At 34.6% G+C, this 27,250-nt stretch overlaps 4 protein-coding genes across 8 annotated transcripts; 3 read left to right on the top strand and 1 right to left on the bottom strand.

Annotated features, from left to right (window-relative positions):
- The first annotated feature begins 6,476 nt into the window (after positions 1 to 6,476).
- On the top strand, positions 6,477 to 7,942 carry HB40 (homeobox protein 40). The gene is made up of 3 exons (XM_022277421.2): positions 6,477 to 6,754; positions 6,839 to 7,158; positions 7,573 to 7,942. The coding sequence occupies exons 1-3, from the start codon at positions 6,628 to 6,630 to the stop codon at positions 7,810 to 7,812; spliced, it is 687 nt and encodes a 228-aa protein (XP_022133113.1). The 5' UTR covers positions 6,477 to 6,627; the 3' UTR covers positions 7,813 to 7,942.
- A 2,740-nt stretch (positions 7,943 to 10,682) lies between these two features.
- LOC111005298 (serine/threonine-protein kinase STY17) lies at positions 10,683 to 14,805 on the top strand. Its single transcript, XM_022276749.2, has 7 exons — positions 10,683 to 10,790; positions 11,039 to 11,292; positions 11,687 to 11,819; positions 12,718 to 12,913; positions 13,260 to 13,381; positions 13,463 to 13,618; positions 14,034 to 14,805. The coding sequence occupies exons 2-7, from the start codon at positions 11,072 to 11,074 to the stop codon at positions 14,334 to 14,336; spliced, it is 1,131 nt and encodes a 376-aa protein (XP_022132441.1). The 5' UTR covers positions 10,683 to 10,790; positions 11,039 to 11,071; the 3' UTR covers positions 14,337 to 14,805.
- A 2,314-nt stretch (positions 14,806 to 17,119) lies between these two features.
- On the top strand, positions 17,120 to 21,785 carry GBF1 (G-box binding factor 1). 4 transcript variants are annotated; one of them, XM_088119681.1, is made up of 12 exons: positions 17,120 to 17,441; positions 18,489 to 18,625; positions 18,706 to 18,753; positions 18,866 to 18,955; positions 19,063 to 19,149; positions 19,266 to 19,438; positions 19,524 to 19,581; positions 19,807 to 19,855; positions 19,935 to 20,161; positions 20,396 to 20,473; positions 21,271 to 21,396; positions 21,505 to 21,785. In XM_088119681.1, exons 2-12 carry the CDS (start codon positions 18,566 to 18,568, stop codon positions 21,604 to 21,606), a joined length of 1,098 nt encoding a protein of 365 aa, XP_087975807.1. In that variant the 5' UTR covers positions 17,120 to 17,441; positions 18,489 to 18,565; the 3' UTR covers positions 21,607 to 21,785. The 4 variants fall into 4 exon arrangements, with proteins under 4 accessions (XP_087975807.1, XP_022133387.1, XP_022133385.1 ...); XM_022277695.2 differs by having other exon boundaries at positions 17,121 to 17,441; positions 18,500 to 18,625; positions 19,063 to 19,152; XM_022277693.2 differs by having other exon boundaries at positions 17,122 to 17,441; positions 19,063 to 19,152.
- A 37-nt stretch (positions 21,786 to 21,822) lies between these two features.
- Positions 21,823 to 27,250, bottom strand: HVA22K (HVA22-like protein K). 2 transcript variants are annotated; one of them, XM_022277696.2, is made up of 8 exons: positions 27,041 to 27,250; positions 26,400 to 26,458; positions 26,050 to 26,147; positions 25,189 to 25,240; positions 24,631 to 24,694; positions 22,492 to 22,587; positions 22,221 to 22,293; positions 21,823 to 22,139 (listed from the first exon to the last, which is right to left on the bottom strand). In XM_022277696.2, the coding sequence occupies exons 1-8, from the start codon at positions 27,071 to 27,073 to the stop codon at positions 22,027 to 22,029; spliced, it is 588 nt and encodes a 195-aa protein (XP_022133388.1). In that variant the 5' UTR covers positions 27,074 to 27,250; the 3' UTR covers positions 21,823 to 22,026. The 2 variants fall into 2 exon arrangements, with proteins under 2 accessions (XP_022133388.1, XP_022133390.1); XM_022277698.2 differs by having other exon boundaries at positions 26,952 to 27,046.

The following is a 27,250-nucleotide window of genomic DNA, read 5'->3' on the forward strand; positions in this document are numbered from 1 at the left end:
AGTTAGGTTAAATTAGTAAACTCAACACTCTTGGCCTTGGGATATGGGATAAAGCAAAAAAGAAAACAATTTTGTGGGTACAAAAATAAATATGGAGTCTGTGTTTGGCAAATAATCCACGTTTGATTTTTTTGCCTCAATAGGGAAAAGGGCCATGGCTTATCACCAAATCCCAAACACACATCTCAACTTGTTCTAATTGGTACCCTTTTTTTGTTGGATAGGGTTTTGAATTCAACTAGAAATAGTTAATTATTCCCAAAAAAAAAAAGGGAGGGTTTTGAATTCAACTAGAAACAGGTATTTATTCCAAATGTTGCCCAAGGGAATAACTGCTTTTTATATTCACAATATATTTTGATTTCCGAGTAACGATTTAGTTCTAGAACCTCAGTTTATAACTATTTAGCTCTTGTGTATTTTTTTAAATTTGTGAAAAGTGTGGTTACGATTTAATGAATTTTGTTATAGTTGTATAACAAAAATGAACTCATAATTTTGATGAGATTAATTTCACGACATGCATGAACAACTAAATTGTGACAAATTTTAAACTATATAACCTAAATTATTTTCTATTAAATTCAATGATTAAATTGTTACTAATTTGATAGAAATTTGTAGGAGTAGAGTTGAGTTCCAGGTGCATTCACTCCATCCGGTCCAAATCGCCATTGGAAAAGAGTACCCACCTGTCTGAAAACAGCCTGTAAGCTCTGTAAAACCCTAAAAACCATCTTCTCTCTCTTACCTTTAGAAAGTAGTTGAAAACTTGAAAGTGAAACCGACAGAGAAAAAAGCTCCAAACAAGTACGTATATAACCTCATATCATCATCATCATCATCTCAATCTCTCTCCCAATGCAATGTCCCGATACCGATTCCATTCAGTGAATTTTACCAAAACTGAAACAAAAAGAAAATAAAAAAAAGTGGGCAACATTTTTACGCATCACCAAAATCAGGCAAATGCCCCCTCTGCCACCCATTCCCTCGGGATAAAACTTGTACAAAACCAGAAAAAAGAAGCCCCACGACGGGTCTTCACTATCTTAAAGGAAACCCCACACCAAAATTACCATTGTACGCCACAGATTCCATTCTTCAACCTAGGGGTTGGCGTTGGGTTGTTTTAAAAAATTTCACCTTTTTTTGGTTTTGGAGTTCAAGTTCAATGACCAAAAGCAAAGCAGACCCACATGGAGAATTGAGGGATAATATTGCGGCTGTGGAAGTGGGAGTGGATAGAGTTTTGAGATGATTTGTGGTCCAATGTAGTACAGTTTTTGGGGGAGATGACACGCGTAAAAGAGCCTTCTTTTAGTTTTAAGTGCAACCCATGTGCCTTTTTTTTTTGTCTTCTGTCTTCTCTGTCTCTGTCTCGCCCTCCAATCAAATTATAAACTCTTTTACCCCTTCCTTGTCGCTGTTTCTTTCTTTGACTTCCTGCCTTCTTTTCCCCGCCTGCCCTCACCTTCAATATTAATTCTATGGTTTCCTCATGCAATTTATTTCATCACCTCGTTAGCTTCATCTTTTGAATTCTAACTAGCGTTCATGTGTTTCAATTTATTTTAATGTCATTTTCGTTCCGTTCTAATCGATGCTATTGGTAGGAGGAAGAAACTTATAATATTGTAGCTACTTATGATTATTTTGGCCGATTGATTTTCTAACATGCTAGTTTCAACATAATTCTCATTCTTTTACATTTTGGATTCTCAAGAAGAGAGGAGTTGAGGTGGTCCTCCAATATCGCCCGGATCCCACGAGTAGAAGAAGTACGTCTTGCTAATCATAAACCTAAAAAAATTTGAAGATGACCATTCGGGAACAAGAAAATGACGTTGCAATTTAAATTTAATCTTAATGAAACAATACATCAATAAAAATTAAAGTTGTACTAAGTTTATGGTGGTAACCTATCACATTAAGCTGCGCTTTTGAAACGTTATAATGTCATTTCTTTTATCATTATAATCACTTGCTATGCTTGGTGCTAATTTCCAACTGAAGTCAAGTGGAGTTTTAAGAAGGCTAATTAATAATTAAATATTATCATAACATGAGATTAGAGTATGAGATATTGTATTGTAATATCATTTTTTCCACTAATTAATAAATTGATAAGGACTTTTGGTCCCTATATTTTCATTAGTCATTAGTCATTGGAGTTTAGTTTGTAACAATTTAGTCTATATACTTTCAAATTAGTAGCAATATAGTCGTTGAACTATAAAGATAATTAAAATTTAGTCATTGTAGTTTAAATTTTGTAACGATTTAATTCCTATATATCGTAAAAACTTACGTTAAATTTTAAATATATGTAGATTGATAAACTAATGAAGAACCAAATATATTTATAAATTACAATAACTAAATCGTTATATAATAAAGAGATCTTTCACTAATTAATACCCACCAAAGTTAGAGACTAAACCATTAACCATCAATTAAAAGTATACTTTAGCATATAATCTCTTAATTGATTATTGTGGTAATTTTTAAGTGAGATAGAAGGTTAATGATTAAATTTTGCCAACAAATAGTTCATGGTTGACATATATTTCCAATTAAGAGGTCCTGAATTCGACTCTACACTAAAACAAAATTAAATTCAACGCACTGTTCGGCATACGGCACTCTCTCTTTTTCCCCCATTGTTTGGTGTGGCCTGTTGGGGTCTGGTCTCACGCTTTCTCTCGCTGCTGCGGCTTCTTCGATGCCCTTTGGACGTATGCAGTTGCAGCATATGATAAAATATATCACTTGGTTCATCTATGAAAATATTTATATCGTGTGTTTTTGTTGGAGGAAAATGGAATGCGTTTTTTAAATTATTATTTTCGATTGAAATTTGAAATGATGTGTGATGTGCGAGTTTCCTTCTTAGATTTGTGTCACACCCAAAGCTCTATCCTTTATGTGCCTGCGCCGGTGGCTATGACTCTGATTACAGAAGGAATAATACACATAAGTGGAAACAAAATAAAAGCAAAAGAGAAGAGAGATCAAAATTAACTGATTGGAGGATACCAAAAAAGAATCACAATTCCAATCAATCTCAATCACATATACAACATATATTTTTCTTTTTCAATTCTCAACTTGGAAAAAGCAACGTTGGAGTTGTATATGTCAAAAACTAACTATCCTCGGATCTTCCAATCGAGATTTTAAATTCTAACCTGTGTAGTTGGAGAAATATCTCTAAACATAGGTCGTTTCGTGGAATTATAATGCGAATTAAAGTAGATAATATCGTACCAATAAGTGAGAGTAAAGTAACACAAAAAAAAGGCGGACTTTTCAACAGCCTCCCCGAGGGCAAAGGGCATGGGTGGTGATTCAGCAGCCACAAACTTGCATTTCATGGAGTCATTTCATATATATTTACTACAAGACTGAGCGAGGAAAAAGACTGCTAACTCCCTACCCTTCCTTAGCCACTCCAATTCATAAAGAAAGCGACTTGAGCAATAATTTACCCTCCACAATTGGCTGCCCATCCAAAAAATTATAAAAAAAAAAATGTCAATTAACATATACTTTGTTCATTTTCCACGCCCATTTAACTAAATTACGTTATGATTTAAATTAATTTTATACCTCGAGACAACACAAAATAAATAAATATTAAAAAAAAGGGTAGGGTTGGGTTGGGCAAGTGAATGGACGTGACATTGAGAAAAGAAAGGATAAAAGGCAATTTGGACAACAGAAGTGGGTTACATTTTTCAAATTTTCACGTAGACATTTAAAATTTAAAAAAAAAAAAACCGTACCACTCTTTTTTTTTTATAATTTTTTAATTGTGTCCGAGGTGGTAGGGTAGGTTTGTAATTTTGTGCTGTGTTTTGTTTGGGATCCCCAGGCCTGAGAGCCCCCCCCCCCCCCCCCCCCCCCCCTTTTTTTCTTTTTTCTTTTTTCTATTTCTCTTGTCTCGGAAATCCTGTCCCATCTCTGCTTACGTCATAATATAGATAAATAATAAATATATAATTTGTGTGTGGGCAGGAGTAGGAGCAGTATAATACTGTAATTGTACGAATACCACTTTCGTACTTATGTGTCTATTTTTACTACTTTTAATGTATAATGATTGTGTTTTAACTTTATTAATTGTTTGTTGCCTTTTTTGTTTTTTCTTGTTGTTGGAGATTTATGGTGTGTTTGTCTCCGGGTGATTATGAAAAAATATATTTAAATATAATTAATTCTTCAAAATCATCTTTAAAATGATATCTTAAAAATCAATTTAAAATTATTTTAAACTTTCGTAAAATAAAATTTTAATTTGTCAAGATCACTTCCAAACACTCTAAATTGTTTGGATAAAGTATTTTATTGTTCCAGAACTTTATTGTTCATGATGTTTCTCTATGGAGCACCACATTTTTTTGTAAATATGTGTTGAGTAGTACCAAAAATGTCGTTCTTGTTAGGTTCGTAAGATATATATATGTAAATAAGGTCTTACATTGGTTAGAGAAGAACGTAATTAATGATGTATAAAAGAGGACAATTATCTCAATTGGTTAGCTTTTTGGGTGAAACCAAAAGCAAAGCCGTGAGGGCTATGCCCAAAATGGACAATATGATACCATTGTAGAGACATTTGAGGTATTTGGAGTGTCGTTGTCCTTGACAAAGTGGTATTAGAGCCTTGGTCAAAACCTAGGTATGTTGGTGAATCCTCGAGCGTCGAATAGAGAAGTGGTGAGTCTTAAAAGATATAGTTATGGTGTGATCTACGGATGTGCTTGAGGTACTTGGGGTACCGTTATCCTTAACAATTCTCATATATACAATTTTATCAAATTAAGGATTCATTTGAAAATATTTTAAATTTTTATCTCTCATTTTTAACTTTTGAAAAATATAAACGGCTAGTAATTACCATAAAATAGAGAAAAAAGAGAAGAAATAGAAAGAAAAAAAAATGTTCATACCCGAATATCATCGGTATTGAAAAGGGTTAAGGACTACACATTAAATGGCCAATATTCTGGCGAATCACACACATGGAAGGCTAATATAGGATAAAGGAATAACAGAAAGTAGATATATATAATTATCCTTGAACTATGCTCGAAATTGGCAACACAAACAAGTTTTAAATGTTCTCAACTTCCATTTTTTATTTGTGTTCTACTCGAGTTATTCAATCCAAAAAATAAAAAATAAAAAAAAATTATTTAGATGTCGATGCATCTAAAACAAATTTATAATTTTTTGAAGGAAAAAAAACATATCTTTTTTGTTTTATATATTTCTCATTTCTATTTGTAAAAAAATTAATTAACGGTAAGCAAAAGATAGATACTTGACCTATTTGTGCAGCTTTGCGAATGACAATTTCTGTTACTATCATACCTCAACTGGATCCAAACTTAAATTTTATTTGAATTTTAGTTTTTATTATTATCTAGTTAATTATATGTATGCCAATTAGTTTCAAAATATGGCTGAAAGTAAATTTTTTTAAATTATTAAAAATATATAATATATAAAAGATTTGGTCTTTTTATTCTTAAGCAGAACATGTGAGAGGGAAGGTTTGAACTTACTGCTTTAAGTTATAGGTTGGTATCCTAATTAATGTTCAAACCAGAATAAAAGACTTTGAAATCAAAGTTACCCGCATCAAGAAAGAAGACGTCCACAAATATTTTATATAAAATGTTATTTACTTTTTTTTCCTTAATATTTGTTTGGGGCAAGATTCAGGTAAAGAAGGTAAGTGAGAAGTCTTCCTAGGAAGCAGGCAAGTTGCACTACTTAGAAAAAAACATATAAAACATATGGAATTTTAAATTTTCAATTATATTTGATTCTTGATATTTAATTTAATTTTAAACTACTGTTTTGTTCGTATTTTCAATTTTAATTCACGTATTTTCAAAATATTTATTTTAATTCATGTACTTTCAACTTGGTTCATTAGTTTATATTTACTTTTAAGATGTTAGTTTGATATTTATACTTTTAGAAAATTATTATTTTAAATATAACCATGATTTTAGGGGTACAATTTGTTAATAGTTCAAGTTTCACATTGGGAAAGAGTTACAAAACAATTTATTTCTTTTAATTTTAAAAATGTTTACTTACAACACTATTTTCAAAATAGCTTTCCATTTTTTAACAGAAATAAAAAGGATTTCATAGTCTGCAACGGTCCAAAAAAGAGTATAATTATGTACAATAAATTAAAAAATTAAGAGAAAAAGACGTCTCTAGACTGAAGTCCACCCAAATATTTAAAAACAAAAAATAATCCATATCTTCCCTAATGTAAATATAGGTGTTATGAGAGCGAATCACGTGTCCTGATGTGCCACACTTTCTTTTATGATTATTTCTCAAGCAATTTTAAATTTAATAAAAGGGATTCCCAATTCCCATCTCATCTCCAATTAATAACTATTTATCAATACACCCCCCACAAAGATAAAACCGGGCACAACTGTGATTACCCAAAAATTTAGAGGCAATTCTGCGAAATACCAAATCCCTTCAGAAATGCATCATTTTCCCTCCCCCTATAAATAAAGTTGTGATCCTTGTGTGACACCCATCCCAATTCCCAACTCCTCTCCTACTTACAACCCGCCGGTGACAATGGCCGCCGTGAATCTCCGACCACAACCCGACAACAACGCAATTCTCATCTCCCAGCTCTACAACCACGCCGAAATTCACTCGCGAGTGCTCCCTCAACCCCAACCCCAGCCCCAGCCCCAACCAGGTTTAATTTGGTTACGAGTGATTCTGTGTTATTCGAACTCCTGCGATGTCATGTTTATTTAATTTGTTTGACTTGACGGGTTAGGTGCGGTGGCGGCGGAGGGGAACAAGGCCGGGAGACGGCGGCGGAGGAAGAGCAAAGGGAAAGAAGGGGGGCTGAAGAAGAGGAAGCTGAGTAGGGAGCAGGTGGAGCTTCTGGAGATGAACTTTGGAAACGAACACAAATTGGAATCGGAGAGGAAGGATCGGCTGGCGTCGGAATTGGGGCTTGATCCGCGGCAGGTGGCGGTGTGGTTTCAGAACCGGCGTGCCCGCTGGAAGAACAAGAAGCTGCAGGACGAATATTCCACTCTCAAAAAAGCCCACGATTCCCTCGTTTTGGACAAATCCCATCTCCAATCTCAGGTTTAATTCCCCCCCTTTTTTTTCGAGTTATTGTTTGACCTTATCGTTAACTTTTCTGTTACCAAAAATACACTGGTTTTAGATTTCCTTATCTTGTAAGAAATGAACAAATTAAATTAAAATACGGTTTAAAAAAAAAAAGAAAAGAAAAAGGAGAACGTGCATGAGCTCAGCTCTGGGCTTTCCTCGAAGAACGCAATGCCATGCCATTCCACCTTAAAAATAAACTTAAAAAATTTCCTTAAAAAAGTCTTGAATTTTTTTGTTTGTTTTCATCGTCGTACGGTTTTCTGCCATCTCAGGCAACGGCAAATGGGATAACAGTCTCCCGTACACTGTCTTAATTATATATATATATATATATATATAAGCAAAAAATGAATCAATAAATAAAGATTAAATTTTTTTTTTCAGATGATGAAACTGAAAGAGGAATTGATGGAGGCGAAGAGGGAGATAAAGCAATTGGTGGAACGGAGCGAGGGGATTTCGAGCAACAGCCGAAGCTCGTCGGTGACAATGGATTTGGAAGGAGCGCAGCCGCCATTTTTGGGAGAGCTGTTTGTGGAAGGATATGAAGATGTATTCTATTACATGCAAATGCAAGACAACAATTACACTCAAGGAATCGACTGGCTTAACCTTTATATGTAGATTATATTTCAATTCCCTTCACCAATTATCTACTCTTCTAATTTACCCTTGTAGGTTCCCAAAAAAAAAAAAAAATATTTAGCCTTGTGGATATACTCCTAATCTAATTAATGTACATTTTTTCCTCTCCCATTAACTAGTGTCATCTTCAAAAACTTTAAATTATTCGTTAATATTAACTTGGCAATCTTTGTGCTGATCATTGAAAAAATTGAAGGGTGGCTGGCAGGAAAAAAGAAAAAAAATAAATAAATTGGTGCTGACCCATCTAAGTATTTTTCTTTTTCAATTAAAAGATAAAAAATTGTGTTTAGAAATTATAATTTTATATTAAAGGCTTGAAACCCTATTTATTTCTTTGGATAAACTATTAATTAAAATAAATTAAAAGAGAGAGAGAGCTTTGGTAAACTGGGAGAGTATTACGAGATGTCCGCATCTCAAGCTTGTTGGGTTTTGGGCTTTGGGCCTTCTTTTCATTGGTCCTTTTAATGGAGATTTTTTATGTGTGGCAGCAAATTTAGCATAATAAAAGGTCGATAGTTAAAAAAAAAAAAAAAAAAAGATAATTGCAAATATGTTACCTTAATCAATGGGAACGACCTATCACATGAAACAAAAACAAGTTAGCGAAAAATAATTTTATCTGTTTAAAATTTATTTCTTTTGTAATTATTTTTGAAAATACATGACTCCATGGATATATGTTTGGAAATAAACTATCCATTCAAAATATTAAATAAAATAATTACTAGTCAATAAATCATGTAAAATGTTAAAATTATTGTCAATTAATTTAGGTCAACTTTCAAAAGTTAAGCTTATCCAAACATGTCAATTTAAGTGACAAATAAACTGATATTGTTACTTTTAAATTCAACAATTTTGGATGAGATCAAAGTTTTGAGTTTCTATTCAGAGCTTTTTAAATTTTACTAATTATCGAAAAACGTAGCTTAAAGAATCAAACTCCAATCCCCAAAAATAAACATTAAATTAATATATACTTTTCAATGTTTGTATATTCTTTATCCTAATGTGTCGTAATGAGGAACAATAAATTAAGTTGGTGCAGCCCACAATTATAGAGTCCGTGCCAGAATCGACAAACACCACAACGTTGTCACATTGTTTCATAAAATCCCATTAATCAAGAAAATGCCAAATATTGTGTCTATTTTTTTCTTCCTTTTTTTTCTCTCTCCTTTTTCCCCCTTGTATTTTAGCAGCCTATCGTGTCAAAATACCGTCCACACAACTTGCCACGACATTAAGGTCAAATATACTAAAATTAGCTAACGATAAATTTGTATAACATAATGGCGGGTGAGTTTGTAGGAATTTAGATAAGGAAAATGTCATTTAAAAAATAAAACATCTCATTCTTCCTCTAAATTTCTAAGAAATTAGTAGAAGTTTAACTAATTTTACAATGTTCTTATTTATTGTTTTATCATATGTTATCTTCAAACAATAGAAATAGAATTATATCTCACACCATTTTCTTGTTTCAATTTCTCTCTTTGATTGAAAAAAGAAACATAAACATGTTTGTTACTCGTTTATTGTTCTCTCAAATTTTAAATTTAAATAAGATAAAAATTTTATATGCAAATTGAATTTTCAATTGTTTATATTATATTTATATTTTTTTTGTGATATGTGTTATGCATTTTTATATGTCAATAATGAAATAATGCTTTTTATCATTTTAGAAAAAAAATTGAGAATAGGAATAAGAATAAGAGGTTTGATTCTGTTGTTTTTAAAAATTGTACACAATTTTGGAAATTCTTAAGAATATGAATAGAGAAATATGAACCGTTACTGAATATTTATGCTTCTGAAAAATTGGAAATTATAAATAAGAAATGAAATGTTACAAAACGAGTCTTAAAAATTTTATTCCTTGGATGATTTGTTTCTCCTATCAATTCAATTTCATAAGTATAATGAGGTAAATTTATCATTAGTCAATTTTAACATTTACAATGGTGAGAGACTAAATTAAAACTTTTTTTTTAAACATACTAAATTAAAACCTTTTAAAATATGAAAGACTAAATAAAAAAAATGTTTAAATGTAGGTTGGCTAAATTAAAAAAGTGTTAAAACACATCAAACTAAATTAAAAATTTTAAAAAATAAGTACTAAATCGAAAAATTCTCGAACATTGGATACTGAAATATATATATATATTTAGCTGGTATTTCAATTATAATTTTGGTGTATGAACTTTTAGAATTGTGTTATTTAGTTCCTATATTAAATTATTTTTAATATATCATTGCATTTCTAAACCAGTATATATTTAATCTATAAACTTCAAAAGTTAAAGAGTTAAAAAGAAAACTTTCGAAAAAATAAGAACATAATTTAAACCTACCATAAAGTTTATAATCATAATTCAAACTTACCATCTTATGTCACGTGTCTCACTATTTTACAATTTATTGCTGCGCCTTTTTTTTCATCTTAATTTTAATGAAAAAGTTGACAGAAAGAAAATTAAATCTAAGGTTAAAAGGAAATTTTAAAAATTTAGCGATAATATGGAAATATCTGGTTCAGAAATATTTTGTATAATTTTACCATGATTTTTAATATGGTCACGTTTATGGAGCTCCAACAGGATTTTGTTGCACACGCAAAGGAACGACACGTCGTGTCTCCCACTCCCCGATTACATGGGGCACACCGTACGGACTCCCCAAAACCACCCAAAATATTTCCGAAAATTTCCATATTACCGGAGCCACAATCGTCTACATGTCGCCATTTCCTACACCACGCGACTCCACCAATCACCATCTGAGTTCTTACACTCTGCACACGTGGCAGCCTCAAGACAAATCTCTCCATACAGCGTCACCGCAGCGTAACCAGATGCAAATGAACCAATCAAAATTAATCATTGATTTTGATTAATATACCAAATTTTATTGGTTTCCCCAGAGGCCAGAAGTGTACGTCACAGGTTTTTTTTTCCCTCTCTTTTGGCTTTGCTTCCTCAGTCCCCACTTTTTAAAATTCTTTTAAAATCATCACATTCGATTAAAGCCTGATTTTTAATTTTTTTAATCTCTTTTCTTAATCGTTATTATAATTTTTAATCTTTTCGCGTTTCATGTTTCGTTTGTTCTTGAACAACCCACAATTTTCTGATGCGCTTCTTTTGATTTTTTTTTTTTTCTCTTTTTCTTTTGGGATTTTGCAATGCTATAGACTGAGAAGTGAGAGCACTGGAAGACTCCGAAAATGGCGGGCCGTTCTGAAGAAGAAGAAGATGAAAGCTCCTGCTCCAACTCCTTCAAGACAATTGGTGGCGCTTTCGGTTGGTTCGTTGGGGACGACGATTTTGAAGATTTGGGTTCCGAATTCGTCTTCAAGATCGAACCTAGCTTGCTCATTGACCCTACTGGTTTGAAGATTGGTCAAGTCATTGGAGAAGGTTCATGCTCCATTGTCTACGAAGGACTGTAGGTTTCTCTCTTTCGCTTACTTTTCGTCGTTTTTTCTTTCTGGGTTTCTCACATTGTTGACACGAATACGATTTTACTCTCGATTTAGCGTTCTTCTTCCAACTATTTATTTCTTGTCGTGTGAAATCCCCGATTAGTATGAATTATTGGGTCTGCGAGAAAGAAGAAGATACACGCCTAATGTTTGTCGCTGTAGATGAATTCATCGGTTCTTTTATTATTATTATTTGTATTAAGAACCCGTGGTGGTTGTACAAAGAAATGTGTCGTATCTGTTTCTTCTGTCCTCGCAATGGGCCAAATCTGGACTGTTCAATCAAATAGGTGCGATTTTGCTACTATTTTGTTCATAGTGCAATGCAATTAAGATAAGATTTTTGACATTGTACAGGTACGATTACCGGCCTGTCGCCGTGAAGGTTATACAGCCAAGCAGAACTTCAGCTATTAGTTTTGAAAGAAAGGAAAGATTTCAGAGAGAGGTTATATTGCTATCAAGGGTGAATCATGAGAACGTTATTCAGGTAATTCTCTTGTTGTAACTCCTAGAATTCACTGTAACTTCTCACTAATTAGTTATCAAGATACTGAACTACTTGTAATGCAACTCTGTCCTAGAATCTTTATGCTGTACAATTGTATGTCATATACGTATTGCTGTTGTGGATAAGGCAAGAGAGTGAAAAAAGGAAAGGAACTTGCGTGTTTGTGGATTTTCAGGTCTCCACGATCTCTTTATTGGTCAATCCTTCCATTGTTTTAAAAAGTTTAAGAAAGATAAGGTGCCTCACCTTGTTTAGCGTGCGCTTCTTGCTTAATTATAACATTTTTTCTTATAGACTAGAGTTAAATTAAGTGAAGCAAGGAAAAACTTGAACAGAAGGCTTCCTCTCTCTCTTTAATAGATGTGGAGGCACATGTTAAAAGAATTAAACTATAGAGGAAAATATGGAGGGTTATAAGTCTAATGATGGGGAAAATGGCGATGGCGGGTTACAAGTATATTTAGTGATTATATGTTTAAAACTTTAAATTTTGAGGTTTCTTTGTGACGTGATATGATATGTAGTTTACTTCGAAGATTTATAGACTCTTTGTACTTGAACTTTAGCTATCTTTAATAGTTAATTCTTTATTTTCACTATCTCACGTGTAGTAAAGCTGATTTTTCAGAACATATGTCCAGTATTTCTAATAGTTAAGAAATGATATTTTCCTTCTTTTTTATTTTTTTGTTTGGCTCCATTTAAATTCAGTTCCACTCCTCATTGGTAAACATAGAAATTACTTGGCTTGAATTTGCCCATGGAAGTTTGAGTTATTGTCTTGTTCTGATTACCATGATAGAGGAGCATTATAAACCATAGATTTTCATCCATGCCTCGAGTATGGTTGCTGATATACCCTATCTACTTAAAACAGTTCATTGGCGCTACCCTAGAGCCGACATTGATGATAATCACTGAGCTTATGAGAGGTGGAACACTTCAGAAGTACTTGTGGAGCATTCGCCCAGATACCCCAGATCCGAAACTTTCCTTAAGTTTTGCTCTAGATCTATCACGAGTAATGGCATACTTGCATGCAAATGGCATCATTCATCGCGACTTAAAGCCAAGTACTGTGCTGTTTCTCATCTACATTACAATATCATCTTTCCTGTCCACAATCACCAGTTTTTTTAATTTTATTTTTCTTCAATAACCGGGTGCGGCTCTACTCCTTGCATTATACATTTATACTCATAACCTGCCTCCACTAATTTTCTTGAGGAGCTCGCTCAAGGCTCATCCCGAAGCTAGTTCTAAAATACGACAGAAATTTTAAGTTATTAAGTTTTAAACTTAGGGACTTGGATCAAGACTTTTGAAGAAGGGTATTTACAAACATCTCGAATCCTTACCACTAGGACACTTGGGTATAATCACCGTAAGTTTTAGTAAACAGTCTTCATGTTTACTCAGGCAATCTACTGCTGACAGAAGACAAGCAACGGGTTAAGCTTGCAGATTTTGGGTTAGCTAGAGAGGAGATATCTGGTGAAATGACTACTGAGGCGGGTACTTACCGTTGGATGGCCCCTGAGGTAACTTTTTTGTTTGTATGGTTCAAGAAAGTTCATCTCCGAGTGTGTTTTATTTTGTTAACGTATCACTTTTCTTATCAGCTATTTAGCATTGATCCATTGCCTGTTGGAGGCAAGAAATGCTATGATCACAAGGCAGATGTCTACAGCTTCTCAATAATTCTCTGGGAATTGCTGACGAACAAGACTCCATACAAGGGCAGAAACAATGTTATGGTAGCATATGCCACAGCCAAGGTATGATTTTGACATGTGAATTTTCCATTGAGATGGCTCATACTTATAAAAAGTATGTTAAATTTCTGCAGTTTATTTTATGTTAAGATTCACTTGGAAAAAATGGTTGAGAAAGTTGCGGAAAACTTAAGAACAGAAAGAAACTAGGAGTACATGTTCCTTTTGAAGCCAATATAAACTTCTAGATATGTGTTAGAAGTCAGAACACCAAGACAATACCTTTCTAGCCAAATTCAAGAGAGTTTAAGAAAACGTCACATCCAAGGATTAGGAAATGGTGTGGACCACCATATATGACCTATTCATCACGACTCCTTTAGCACACCAACTAAAAGAAAAACTTTTGCTGTGTTGTATTATCAATTGAAACTGGCCAAATTCTCCAATGACAGTGATTTATCATTTCTTCATTCAGAAAATAAGACCAAGTCTCGAGGAAATCCCAGAAGATATTGCCCCTCTCTTGCAGTCATGCTGGGCTGAGGATCCCAGTGGCCGTCCCGAATTTACAGAAGTTACAGATTCTCTGTGTAATCTTCTTCAAACTTTTGTCTTAAGAGAATCTGGGTTTCCTAACATGGTGGAGCAGACTGAGGAAGTCGAATGTGCATCAGACACATCGTCTTCTCTGAGTAAGAGACAGCACAAGGCCGGAAGATCGCATAGAAACTCTTCATCCTGCCTAAAATGCTGCTACAACTACTGCTTGTCTGATTAACTGACAGGTTTTGTTGGGTCATGTTCTGAAAAATAGGTGTAAATGGTCGGTTAGATTTTGTCTCTTTAACTTGTAACTACAGTTTCAGAGGAGATGGGTAGTTACCCAGATCCAATTTTGTTAGAGACACTGTACATAAAGGAAAGACGAGAACAGCGAGAAGGATATAGCAGCTTTTGATCAACAGGATGTTTCTTTGCTCACTTTTGAACAGTTTCTGGGTCTGTGCTTTCTTCATTTTGCTGTCTAAGTTCATTAAGGCCTAAAAGGGTTGTCATGTGGGCAAACTGTGTAGCTGATTGGTGAAATGTCCGGAAAAAAGAGGATCAATCATAAGCTGAGTTGTGTTACTTTTGTCCTTTAATCAATGCTGGATGCACTCGCCTGGAACTTTGAATTTGGATCTTTTTGTTCAGAATTTTAGTACAGTGTAGCCGTTAATTTAATTTATTATTCAAATATTTATCTAGTTGGATTCAATAATTTTTTCTGATTCGGGTATCTAGCCTCTACCCATATCTAACCAATTGAATCATGCTTAATTTGGTTACATTAACAAGATTTATGATTGAGTGAATGTATAAACTTTCATTGAATAAGAGCTGTTATGAACTCTACTGCGAGGTTAAAGAAGAGTTTGTACAAATAATATGATTTTAGAGAGTTGAATTCATAAATTTACTAAACAAATAAGTAATATGTTTCTAATCACTGAGACATCTACTCATTTCATTAATGAATGTTTTTAGTAAGAATGGAATCTTTGATCTTAGTTACTGTGCTATAATCGTGAGTGATTATGGCTTGAGACTTTCAAAATCACCATTTTCATCATCCACTTACGTGGACAATAATATATATAACTTATCTTTAAGCACTTTTAAATAAATTATCATTTCATCACTGATATGCACGAAAAACTACTAAGGTTCAAGAAATTAGGGCATTTACCTGATAATTATACGACACTAACAAATAAAATACTTGAATGAATATGTTTATTGTTCAAACCGCGAAAAAAGTATTATTAAAAAGATGGTTGACATTTTTGAAATATTTATTTGTCATCTACCTAATATTCTGATTTCTGATGACATTATTTCTGTATAACTTTCAAATAATTCAGCCGTCCTCCGTATTCTGTGTATTTTTTTTTTTTAATTTCATCCTTAATTTTTCAATCAAATTCTTATTACCATTTTAAAAGACTAATGATAAACTAATTGAAAAAGAAAAAAAAAAGGTTACTTCCTTGTTATGGGTAAAGATCTTATATTATGCAAAAGAAAAAAAAAATTGATCACAATTTAGATTCCCCCCTTATATATTCACTTAAAATTGATAGATTTGATTCATTTAATTTGGTCCAAAAACTAATAACTAGGGCTATGCCTTTTTAACCATTTTTTAATTTAAATATTTAGCCACCTCAGTTTTTTATAAAGAAAAAGTTGTCCACATATTTGTTCCGCGTTTTTGTCAAATAAGTTCACTAATAAAATATGGTTATTTATAAACTGTAGTTTTTGTTGGACATTCAACCAATGAAAGCTATGGATCTCCATAGACATTTGGAATTTGGAATCCATCTAATTTTTATGTGAATCTGAAAGAAGGATTAAAATACAATTGATAAATTTATTTTTTTGTTGGATGAGCGGGTAAAAATACAGTTTTGGTCCGTAAATTAAAAAATAATCACTTTCAGTCCCTTGATATTTTAAGTTAGTTTCTACTTAATTTTTAAGTTTTAAAGATGACATGTTAGTTTTTAATTGGTGATTTAGATTTGAGTTTGGTTTCTAATTAATCATTGAGTTGAATTGACCTTACAAAATGATGATATGATAATAAATACATGTTGATTAAATAATGTGAGATATCTCAAATGACTAATAAAAACCTCGATGAATTTGGTTGGCTGAAATTTAGTGATTCGCATGGTAAATTAGAATCTAATCATCATTTAAAAAAGTTTAGTCCATATATATTAACTATCACATCATCATTTCGTTAGTTAAGTTAACAACTCAATATTGATACCAATTAAAAACGAAATTCAAATTTTATAAATCAATTAAAAACTAAATTAAAATTCAAAAGTTAAAAATAATATTTTTTAAATTTAAGGACCAAAATACAAATCGAGTAGAAATGTGAGGAAGCGGTATTTTTATTTAGTTATCATTTTCTTTTGCAAAGTAGCATTGATCAGATTTGATGGTGTGCTGGTGGTGAAAACATTATTTATATTCACATACCACGTGACAGATTATTAATTACAATATATATATGTATTTTTTTTAAGAACAGATTATTAATTGCAATTACAAACACAGGTTGTTTTCTTTTAATAAACAAATTTGCGAACACATCAATAAATGAAATACAAATTGACTATGCCTCCTCATTTTTATCCTTTATTTTTATTGAATTACTCACATCTAAAATTCTCTGGTTTTATTAATCATTTTTATCTTGAAAAAAGGAAAAAAGGAAAAATGTTTACCGTATATAATATTTACAACGTTGAATTCTTAAAAGGAAATTATGTTTAGAAAGGAAGAAATAATAAAGATTAATATAGTTCACAAAAGGTAGGAAAAAAATGAGGAGAATATTTAAGGTTATCCATTAGCTGTCACGATGAGTCACCGAAGTTTGGCTTCGTCACGAATGTGATCCAGTAAAACGTGGACAGCTGGAAGGATCTTTCTCGCACGTGTCAATTGGCGAAACCCTAACCCGAAGGCGTCGTTTAAAGTTAACCCGGGTTATCCTATAAGGACATCGCACCGCCAAACCGGATCCGTTCTCTCCGTTTTGCACGCGCAGCCGTTTTAGTCGGCAGAGGCAGGTTCAGTGGTGGCGCTATCCCCTACCACCGCCGTACTGTTGATCTGAGCCGCCACCGGTCGTCACCGGCGACGGACAACTCGCCCACAGAGAGACTAGGTTTTTGCCTGCGGGAGATTGGATTTCGAGAGGTCCAGAATCCGCAATTCTCAACCGTTGATCTTCGAGTCAACGACCTAAATACAGACGCGCCTTCCACCTGGACTTCCACATCATTTCTCTGAAAGTTTCATTGCGCCATGAAAGCAGGTCTCTCTCTCTCTCTCTCTCTCTCTCTCTCTCTCCAAAGTTGTAGTTTCTTCTTACATAGACACGTAGTATTGGAACATTTGGTCGTATTTGGTCCTAATTTTTGTTTCGTTTTTATAGTTTTTTTCCATCCGGCTGTCTGGTATCTTCGAATTAATCTTGGGATATGAAATATCTTGGCCGTCTTTTGGTTTCCTAACTCAATTCAACTTCTTTCGATTTTCTTTTACTTCTGTTACTCAAACTAAGTTTCTCGTTTCATTAATCCATGCGTCCAGATTTTGCGTTGATGACTTACGATTTCCCCCCCAATATGTGGCCCTCTATTTCTAATTCGACGATTAGTGGAGTCCTATACCGCAAATCTATAAGCAAGGAATTCTGTGGGAATTTTTTTTTTGTTTTTGGTTTTGCTTGAATGATTATACCCATAAATTTGGGGATTGGAATAGATCGAAAGATGTGTTCTTATAGGTAGGTGTACGTATTACATGTTCGATTTCCCACTATGGACGTAAATTACAAATATAGAAACATGCTCAATCGCATAATTTTTTGGCACCTATGTCGGAACTTAATGATTAGGGAAATTGAAGAGCGAGTCCCTGAGAATCAAAATGAACGTTTGATCATTAATTTCAATGAACGAGTAGAGATAGTTATTCGAGGGATTGAGTATGATTAGGCGTCTAGGGGGGTGACAGATTATTAGAAGGATCACTAATTCGAGAAAGTAGATCCTTATTTGGAAATCTGGGGTCTAATATTCAGACCCAATTTACCGCAACCTAAATAGATATTGTCTATCTTCACTTTCGAAGTGTTGAATGGTGTCCATCGCATTGCATCGTAATAACTCCATAGATTAGTACCGAGATAGCCCTGCTATGAATTTATTATTGCCTGACGTACTTATTGAATGAAATTATGTTGTTTTTTCCTAAATTAACAATTCTCTCTCTCTCTCTCTAATAATTCAAGTGTATTTATGGCTCTCATTTTCTTTTCCCGAAGTCCAATTCATTGTAGTTGATAGCTGATTATCAGGTTGGTCGTAGATATCATCAAGGACGCAGGACTGTCACTAGGAAATTGTTGAATTATAGTGTTTTCAGCGTTGGTTGATGGGGACAGGAGAAGAGGGCACGCCTTCTAAAACTTCTAAACCTCCCTCTTCATCTCAGGTAATATAACCTTCCTCACATTTCCCAGGTTTCATTCTCACCTTGCCCACATCTTGAGTTATTTTGATTGTTACGCACAGGAAATACCCCCGACACCTTCATATCCTGATTGGTCAAGCTCAATGCAGGTGGATATGGTGTTTTGATTTTATATTACCTGCCATTTGAATCATTAAGCCCCTGAAGTTGTTTTGAAGATCTCGATGAATACTGCTGTCTCAAATTTAGCTTCTTTTTTAGGCTTATTATGGTGCTGGTGCTACTCCACCTCCCTTTTTTGCATCTACTGTTGCTTCTCCAACTCCCCACCCTTACCTCTGGGGAAGTCAGGTGATTGTAATTGTCTATTGTCCCTTGGAAGTCGTAGGGCGTTTGACATTTTCCATAGGGGACGATAAATTTCCTGTTTTCTTAATTTTGTGTCAACATTTTTTCAGCATCCTTTGATGCCACCTTATGGGACTCCAGTACCTTATCCAGCAATATATCCTCCTGGGGGAGTTTATGCCCATCCTAATATGACCGTGGTAATCTCCATTTTACACGATGGAGTTGGTGGATTTTATTCATATTCAAATCAGTGAAAGTAGAATAGAAGGCTTTTAAGTTGGTTGTTGATATACATGTTTCTCGTTTGTAGACTCCTGGCTCTGCACCAATCAACGCAGAATATGAAGGAAAATCTCCTAATGGAAAAGAAAGGGCCTCAAAAAAATCCAAGGGCACGTCTGGAAATGCCGGTTCAGGTGGTGCTAGGACTGGGGAAAGTGGAAAGGGGGCTTCAAGTTCTGGAAATGATGGTGCTTCTCAAAGGTGTTTTAACACGAGGCTTGGTATATGTTGTGTTCTTGTTTGGAGTAAACCCCCCATCTGACCTGGAACTTTCTGGTATTTGTAGTGCTGAAAGTGGTACGGAGGGCTCATCAGAAGGTAGTGATGAGAATGCTAACCAACAGGTATGTGCTTTTGATACATTTGTTATTTTGTTAGATATGTGCACTATCACTTGGTTTAAATGACAAAAGAAGCTACTGGAGCCTCTCTGTATGAGTTTGCCGAAAAAGGGACGGCAATTTATCGTTCTTGCCTCATGTTAGTTCTTCAAGATTTTTCAATCGCCTGAATGGTTTCTACCACTATGATGGGCTTGTACTAGTGAGAGTATTCCCATTTCTTTTCAGGAATTTTCTGCAAATAAGAAGGGAAGCTTCAACCAGATGCTAGCAGATGGTATTATTTTTAACTTCAATTTTGAGTTATACTATTTATATATGCTGCTATTGGTGCTGTAATAGCACTTTGTTTTCAGGAGCCAACGCACAAAACAAAACGGGTGGACCAAATGCTAAATCTTCAGTGACTGGGAAACCCGTTACCTCCATTCCTGCAACCAATCTGAACATGGGAATGGATTTGTGGAATGCCACCACTGCTGCCGCTGGGGCTGCAAAAGGGAGACCAAACGCTGTATCCTCAGCTATGGTTCCAGCAGCAATGGTTGGTCGTGATGGTGTGATGTCCGAACAATGGGTTCAAGTATGAGCTATACACCCCCCCTTTCATTCATAATATTGAAATTCTTTCGAACTCTGGAGGGAAATGGACTATTTATTATGTTGAATTTTGTTTAATATGTTAATAGACATACACCTATAGCAGTTCCTTTCTCATTTCATACACGTAATCAATCAGTATTCAGCCTCGGATACTTCGATATGCTGTCAATTTTCATTGAAATTCTTTTTGTTTGGCGTCTGTGCCGATTGGTAGGATGAACGTGAGCTAAAAAGACAGAAAAGGAAACAATCTAACCGAGAGTCTGCCAGACGGTCAAGATTACGTAAGCAGGTATTATACATGCTCACGTATGTTTATTTTCTACCATTTTTGGTACCCGTATTTTATAATTTAGCGAGCATGATTTCCGCTTGTTGGGCGCTACCCTTTTTTTTTCCTCAAAGAATTATTTTAAAGGGGGATGGAGAATTTTTTCTTAAAAGAATTATTTTAAAGGGGGATGGGGAGATGGAGATGAGTATGGTAATTAGATCGTAAAATATTTTAAAAACTAGTTTAAAATATGATTTCTGTTCAATCACTTTTCTACATAATTTATTTGGTAAAAATCAATTCTATTTGGTCTAATTTCTACATTAATCTGATAAATCTTTGTACGCTGGAAAAGTGCATATTTTGTTTAGTGTCGGCTTTTTCGTAAATATCAATGGAGAAGTAAGACATACAATTTTGGCCCGAGTTGAGATATCGACTGTGATGCAATTTTTTCGGAGTATAGAGATTTTTTATTTAAAAAAAAATACGTGGAGAAATCTTAATGCAAAATTTCCATATAATAGATATCAAAATAAAATAAAGACAGAGATAGGTGTGTGTAGTTTAATACACAGTATTCCAATCTTGATTTGCCTCGTTATTGTCTAGGTTTTTTTAACAATAAGTTTGGTGATTATGCTCTATCCTTCTATCCTCCCCATACTTGAAAAGTTCCGTAGCATATACATTTTTCTTTGCACGATTTTACGTTGATTGCTACAATTTTACGTTGATCGAGTTATAGCAAGTAGGAGCATCCATACTTTTATACTAGAATTTTTTTCCTAATCACCTGCGCCTATTAATGACAGGCGGAGTGCGAAGAATTACAAGCGAGAGTGCAGACATTGAACAACGAGAATCGCAGTCTAAGGGATGAGCTACAGAGGCTGTCCGAGGAATGTGAGAAGCTAACTTCAGAGAATAGTTCCATCAAGGTCAAATATTCTTCCCATTTATGCTGCTGCTATTTGGTTCTTTAAAAGAATTAACCAAATCTTGTCCTCAAGGAGACTGAACTCTGTTTAATTTTGTTGTCCAAACAGGAAGAATTGACACGATTTTGTGGAGCGGAGGCATTAGCTAACTTTGAAAAGGGAACAACTCCACCGGCTACCCAGTCTCGGGGCAGCGAGGGTAACAACTGAAGACAGCCATTCACAATTCACACCATTTATGAAAGAGCTGTGATTCTGGCCTGGGAAGAGGGAACCATATTAACTCAGATTTATTATCTTGTTGTAGGAGTATAGAAATTTATTTTTCTGACTAATCTATACGCTTGACCCTGTTTCAACTGTAACATTATAAAAGAAATTTTCACTCACTACTTGATCACAAATACTGTAGGAGATTACAAATACTTCTAAAAAAATTCCCACTTGCAATAGTTGGAATTGACTGCTGTAGTTCATTTCTGAGTCAAAGGTATTGTGAAACAAGATTGTTCATTCAATGCCCAAAATGTCGCACTCATTTTTACATGCGGCTACCTAAAAAAGCCTTCCCAAACATCGGGAGTTCATATTCTAATAATTACACCAACGGAAATTGTAGGCTATGAGAAATCAATCGTTAAGATCAGACTCTGTATCTGAGTCTAGCGTCGATTGATCCTCAATGGCTAGGTGCCTTCCGGCTTGATTTGGTCTGGGTGGCCCAAGCCCTGATGTTCGTTCCTCTGTTCCAGCGGCGGAGGAAAAAAAAAACAGTTAAAAGGAGGATTGGTAAATTAAGCAATACAAGGGAGCTACGTCCTCACCTGATCCCATTATCTTAACAATCATGGTCCTAAAGCACTGAATTTCTGCTTGATGTGCACTGATGACTTTAACCTGCAATGGAAGATCGAAAATGCCCGTTTCAAATTGTTCAGAGATCTCCAAAAGACTATTAGGAAGAGAATATTAAATCTCTTTAGGTTTGTTTAGAACAGTGGAATTTAGATATGTGAATCTTGAATATCACTTTTAAATATAAGATGGAAGGGTCTACAAGCTCCTTGAAAAACAGACGTGATTATGAGGAGTTACCATTTCACCATAAGCAGAGCCCAAAATTCGGTCCACCCTCGCTTGATGCCTAAGGAAGAAAGGACGCAGGTGGGTAGCGTATAATTTCTTTGCCCCCTGTAATTGCAACAGATTGTATTATGAAGAAAATTGTTCAGAAGACATTCAACGGGACCTTCTAAAATCTGATACTATATGGATCTGTAGACAGTAGAGATAGCGACTGTTGATGGCTTGCTGACGTCCAACTGATTTTGTTTATCCCAGTATTGGCAAATCTGATTTTACTTCCGAGACCACTCCAAAGCACTCAAAATTAAGATTTCCAACCGTCTTGCATCGTTTTCTGGACGACCTATGTGTGCATCGTTTTCCGGACAACCTACGTGTGCATCGTTTTTAGGACGTCCCATCTTTACTATCAATACAGGCTAGATTGAGAGGTTAATAACTACTTTCTGAGTCTCTGACTCATGACTGTTACTCTACCGACTCGTGACTGTTACTCTACCAATATAAGTACAATCACAACTCAGTTGTTCTTAATGGTGAGCCTCGGGAACTGACCCTTGCCTGGCCACAGACGTGGCAAGCGGCAAGGCAACTACTCTATGACCCTCCTCCAACCCTTTTCCTGATCTTCCTTTCCTTCTCTCACCCTTTTATTACTTTTTACTAGAACTCTAATCTTTTTTGTTTTATGCATCAAATTAAAACTAAAGTTAATGAGATGACCTCAAGTCATACTCCATCCTTTGGTCGCCTTGTACATATGTGATATGTACTCACATTAGGAAAAACCAGTAAAAATAAAGAGTATAGAAATTCCATGTGGAAATATTTAATAGTTAAAAACTTAAAACACTGAGTAGTTAGATTCTGTCAGCTAGATAGAGATTGCATTAACAGATGAATTGATGGCGAGCAGTTAGATTCTGTTAGCTAACTAGAGACTGCATTGACAGATGAATTGATGGTGAGAGAGCAAAAGGAGAGTGGTAACTGGAGTTCAGAACTAGTGGTCATTCTTCTCTAGGCAGTTTTTTAATCGAAAATGCTATGGTATACAATCATAAAATTGCCACTTTAGAAACATACTTTTATTATAAATATCCTATTTCTGTCTATTCTTGATCCATCATACACACACACAAGTGTACGTGTGTGTGTGTGTGTGTGTATATCCGATTTGAGTATACATCGTAGGTAGAGGATCCAAGTGAAGTACCTTTAGGCTTAGCTTACTCATTTATCTTATACTATCCATATGTCTAATGGGCTCATCTCATAGAGGAAAAAGCTAAAATTTTCATCACAATCTTCCTAGGTTCAGTGGGTGTTTTTTCAAGTGTCTTTCTTTGCAGATCACTTTTTAGGTATTAATTTGGTAATATTACCATGATCCCAAAAGCTCACTCTTAAGGTTGTCGGGGAAAGGAAAATGCTTAAGAGAGTCAAGACTCCATTCAGGCTGCGGCCCTACAAAGCATAAACACTGCTGGGGTGGTGCAAACAAGAAACCCCATAGCTGCCCCTCCCTATATTGGTGCATCCGATGTAAATATTAGTGGGAATATTTTGAAGTGCTTGAATCGTTTGTTCAATCTATTTGGTTTAAGTTGGCATAGAATTCTAGCATCAACGCCTATCTCTGTTAAAGGATTATCTTGGCTCTTACATCTGGAAAGAAATACTAGGAGATCTCTTTCTAGATTGATGTCCTCGAAATATTTTGTATTTATAACCCCTTTAGTAATTAACTCTAATTGGTGGATCTTTTTGCAAACTCCTGAGTACTCTCACAAGGTTCATTCCCCTACATGGCTTTGTGATTTAACCAGACTTTTTTTTCCTACAAAAACTAGATTCATAAAGACACAAATCCATACTTACAATTGATGTCCTCGAAATGCTAGGAGATCTCTGAAGGAGATAGGAATTTCATCCTTTTCTTAACTTTGAGTCTTTTCTATTTCTAGATTGATGTCCTCGAAATATTTTGTATTTATAACCCCTTTAGTAATTAACTCTAATTGGTGGATCTTTTCGCAAACTCCTGAGTACTCTCACAAGGTTCATTCCCCTACGTGGCTTTGTGATTTAACCAGACTTTTGTTTCCTACAAAAACTAGATTCATAAAGACACAAATCTATACTTACATCAGTTGCTGGGAGCTGCAGCCAAACAAGAAATGCAAACTTCAGATGATAGTAAACTGGAAACCTGCAATTTCATAACAGATAAAAAAAGAAAAAAAAAGCACACAATCAGTATCAGAGCACAGATATGCCTACTACTTGATATCAAGGACTGGATTATATAACAAGGTTTAATGGTGGTCCAATATGTTTTTGTAGTTTTATTTGGTGCCTTGCAGTTTGTTTGGTTAGGAAAAGACCAAAGAACTTTTTAAGAAAAGGCAAGGGAATCAGAGGAAATTTGAATTATACTATCAAACCTTTTATGTAATTTTTTTTTTTATAATTGGGAGTTGGAGCTTTGCTCTCCTATACCCAAGAACACCCACGCCACCCCAAGACCTGAACCCGGGAGACATCAAACCTTTTATGTAATTATGACATGTTTTCAATACACCAATTGAAATACTTTTATGTAATCTCCTTTGGGAGGATACCTTATCTTTGCTCCCTCTTTTAAACCGAGATGCATATACATTACATTAGACAGTAGGAAATGTAAGTGTTAAAGAATGATACCATGAAAGAAGTTTGTCTGAGAACACTTCAACAAGGCTGAAAGATCCATAAGCTGTACTAATGCAATTACAGAAGAGATTAATGTCATTGATAGCATTATAGCAATTACCATGAAGGTGTACATTAGAATTTCATGGAAGTAAGAAAAATCTCATGCAACAAGTCAAGTATCTGAACATCTTTATTCCACCAGAATGATAAATGCTGACACATTAGATAGAATACAGAGATTTACAGACATGTTAATACTCATATAACATTACAAATGATTAGTAGAATAAAAAGGGAAAAAATCAGTTGTATGATCTGCCAAGCCCATCAAATAGATTTCAGTATTTTATTCATTACAACAATGGATAAGCCAGACTAAGTCAATTACAATGTTCTAGTTATGGATTTGTCAAATCAACTATCCATGAGGTAACAGGATTAGTCTACACTCTCCCCCCGCATTCGATCTCGAAGAAAGTAAACCTTTTTATATTCTTAGGTGTCTAGGTCAATTTACACCCTTTTCGACTAATCTTACGAAACAAATGTTGGACCTACGACATTTGGTTGCTAAGAAACTCGTAGGATTTATGTTTGTTTACTTTTTTTCACTTATCCCAGTGATCACCATGCCAACCCTAAGGTAGTTCATTGGCAGCAAATTGAAGTTCTAATAACCATGGCATGGTTTGCTCAAAATAAATCTAGCATATTTCTCAGTAAAAGACAATCCATTGTTCAAATCTAATATCAAGAAAGCCAAAAAACAAAAAATCAATGAAGGAGCAATTCGAGGCTAACTGTCAGGAGCAAAAGAGCACAAGGGGGGAGATAGTGGAAAAAACTGAAAAAATAAAATAAAATCCCAACCTGCCCAATATAAAAGCCACTTCTGCTGCTCATTTTGATCTTTCTTCTCAATTGCCTTGAAGGTGGAATACACGGGTAAGACAATCCCTACAGAGCAGCTAAACAAGCCAAAAGCCATAATGACAACCAGTAGATAAAGGGTCACATGACTCATACCATGGATGCAGCTAATAATAATAGTATAAAAGTAGTCCAATTAAAAGCACACTCTCCTAATTCAGATTTCAGAATTGCATCTCCCACTAGTACATTTCTTAGAACAAAATGAAAAATAAGTTGAACAAGCTACTAGGAAAGGCGTTAAGACAAACAAGACCACCTCTTAAAGGAGTTCTAATGTCAAAGCTTACCATGCTGTACGAACAACAACATTAGAACCGAGAGGATATAGAAGCAGCTGCAATCCAACCTGCAACAGAGATCCCAAATATCATTTCTCTCCCATGTCAGAGAGCATTTATAATAATTTCCAGAAATTGTATCATGTCCATATCTGTACCAGGCCCGACAGATCGACTTCCTAAAGGACACAATCAATACTACATTCGAGTTCTTGTCATATCCTTCCAACACAGATTTCAGCAATCTTTCGAACTTTTATCCCTAACCTTAGCTCAATAGACGCTAATAAAAAATAATATTCAACCTGAAGAATCCATGAAGTCAACTGGTTAATTTTATCTCAACCCTGCCCAGTAAAACAAATAGCTTCCTGCAATGGAGTTCAATTGGTTTTCCTCCATGCCAAATAAAATTCGTCACAAAAAAATGACGAAAACAAAGTGGATCCTACATAAGAGATCGGTGAATGTAAAACATACGACACCTCTTCCATCCGACCCACTAACTTGCACACTCCCTTTATCTCGAAGACCTTAAGTATAATATTCAAACGATTTTACCTGATTCATGAGTAAATTAAATAGACAGAACCGAAGATGGCAGACAGATAAATGGAAAAGAACATCGAATTAGGGAATTGAAACCGCACCTCGTTTTTAATTGCGGAGCCGAGAAGAGCCATTTATCGCATGAAATCAGAAATCGCTGCTGAAATCTTCACCAAAACGAATGACGGATTCATGAAAACACAATCCGATACCGAAATCCAAAGAAATTTCCGTGCAAGTAAAAAATTAATGGATAATATGAACGTCGATTAGTGGAAAGAATTGATACTGGGTAATTCGCAATTCTTAAT

This window comes from Momordica charantia (assembly GCF_013281855.1).
Source record: "Momordica charantia cultivar OHB3-1 chromosome 1 unlocalized genomic scaffold, Mcharantia_2.0 BLBB01000001.1, whole genome shotgun sequence".
NCBI lineage: Eukaryota > Viridiplantae > Streptophyta > Magnoliopsida > Cucurbitales > Cucurbitaceae > Momordica > Momordica charantia.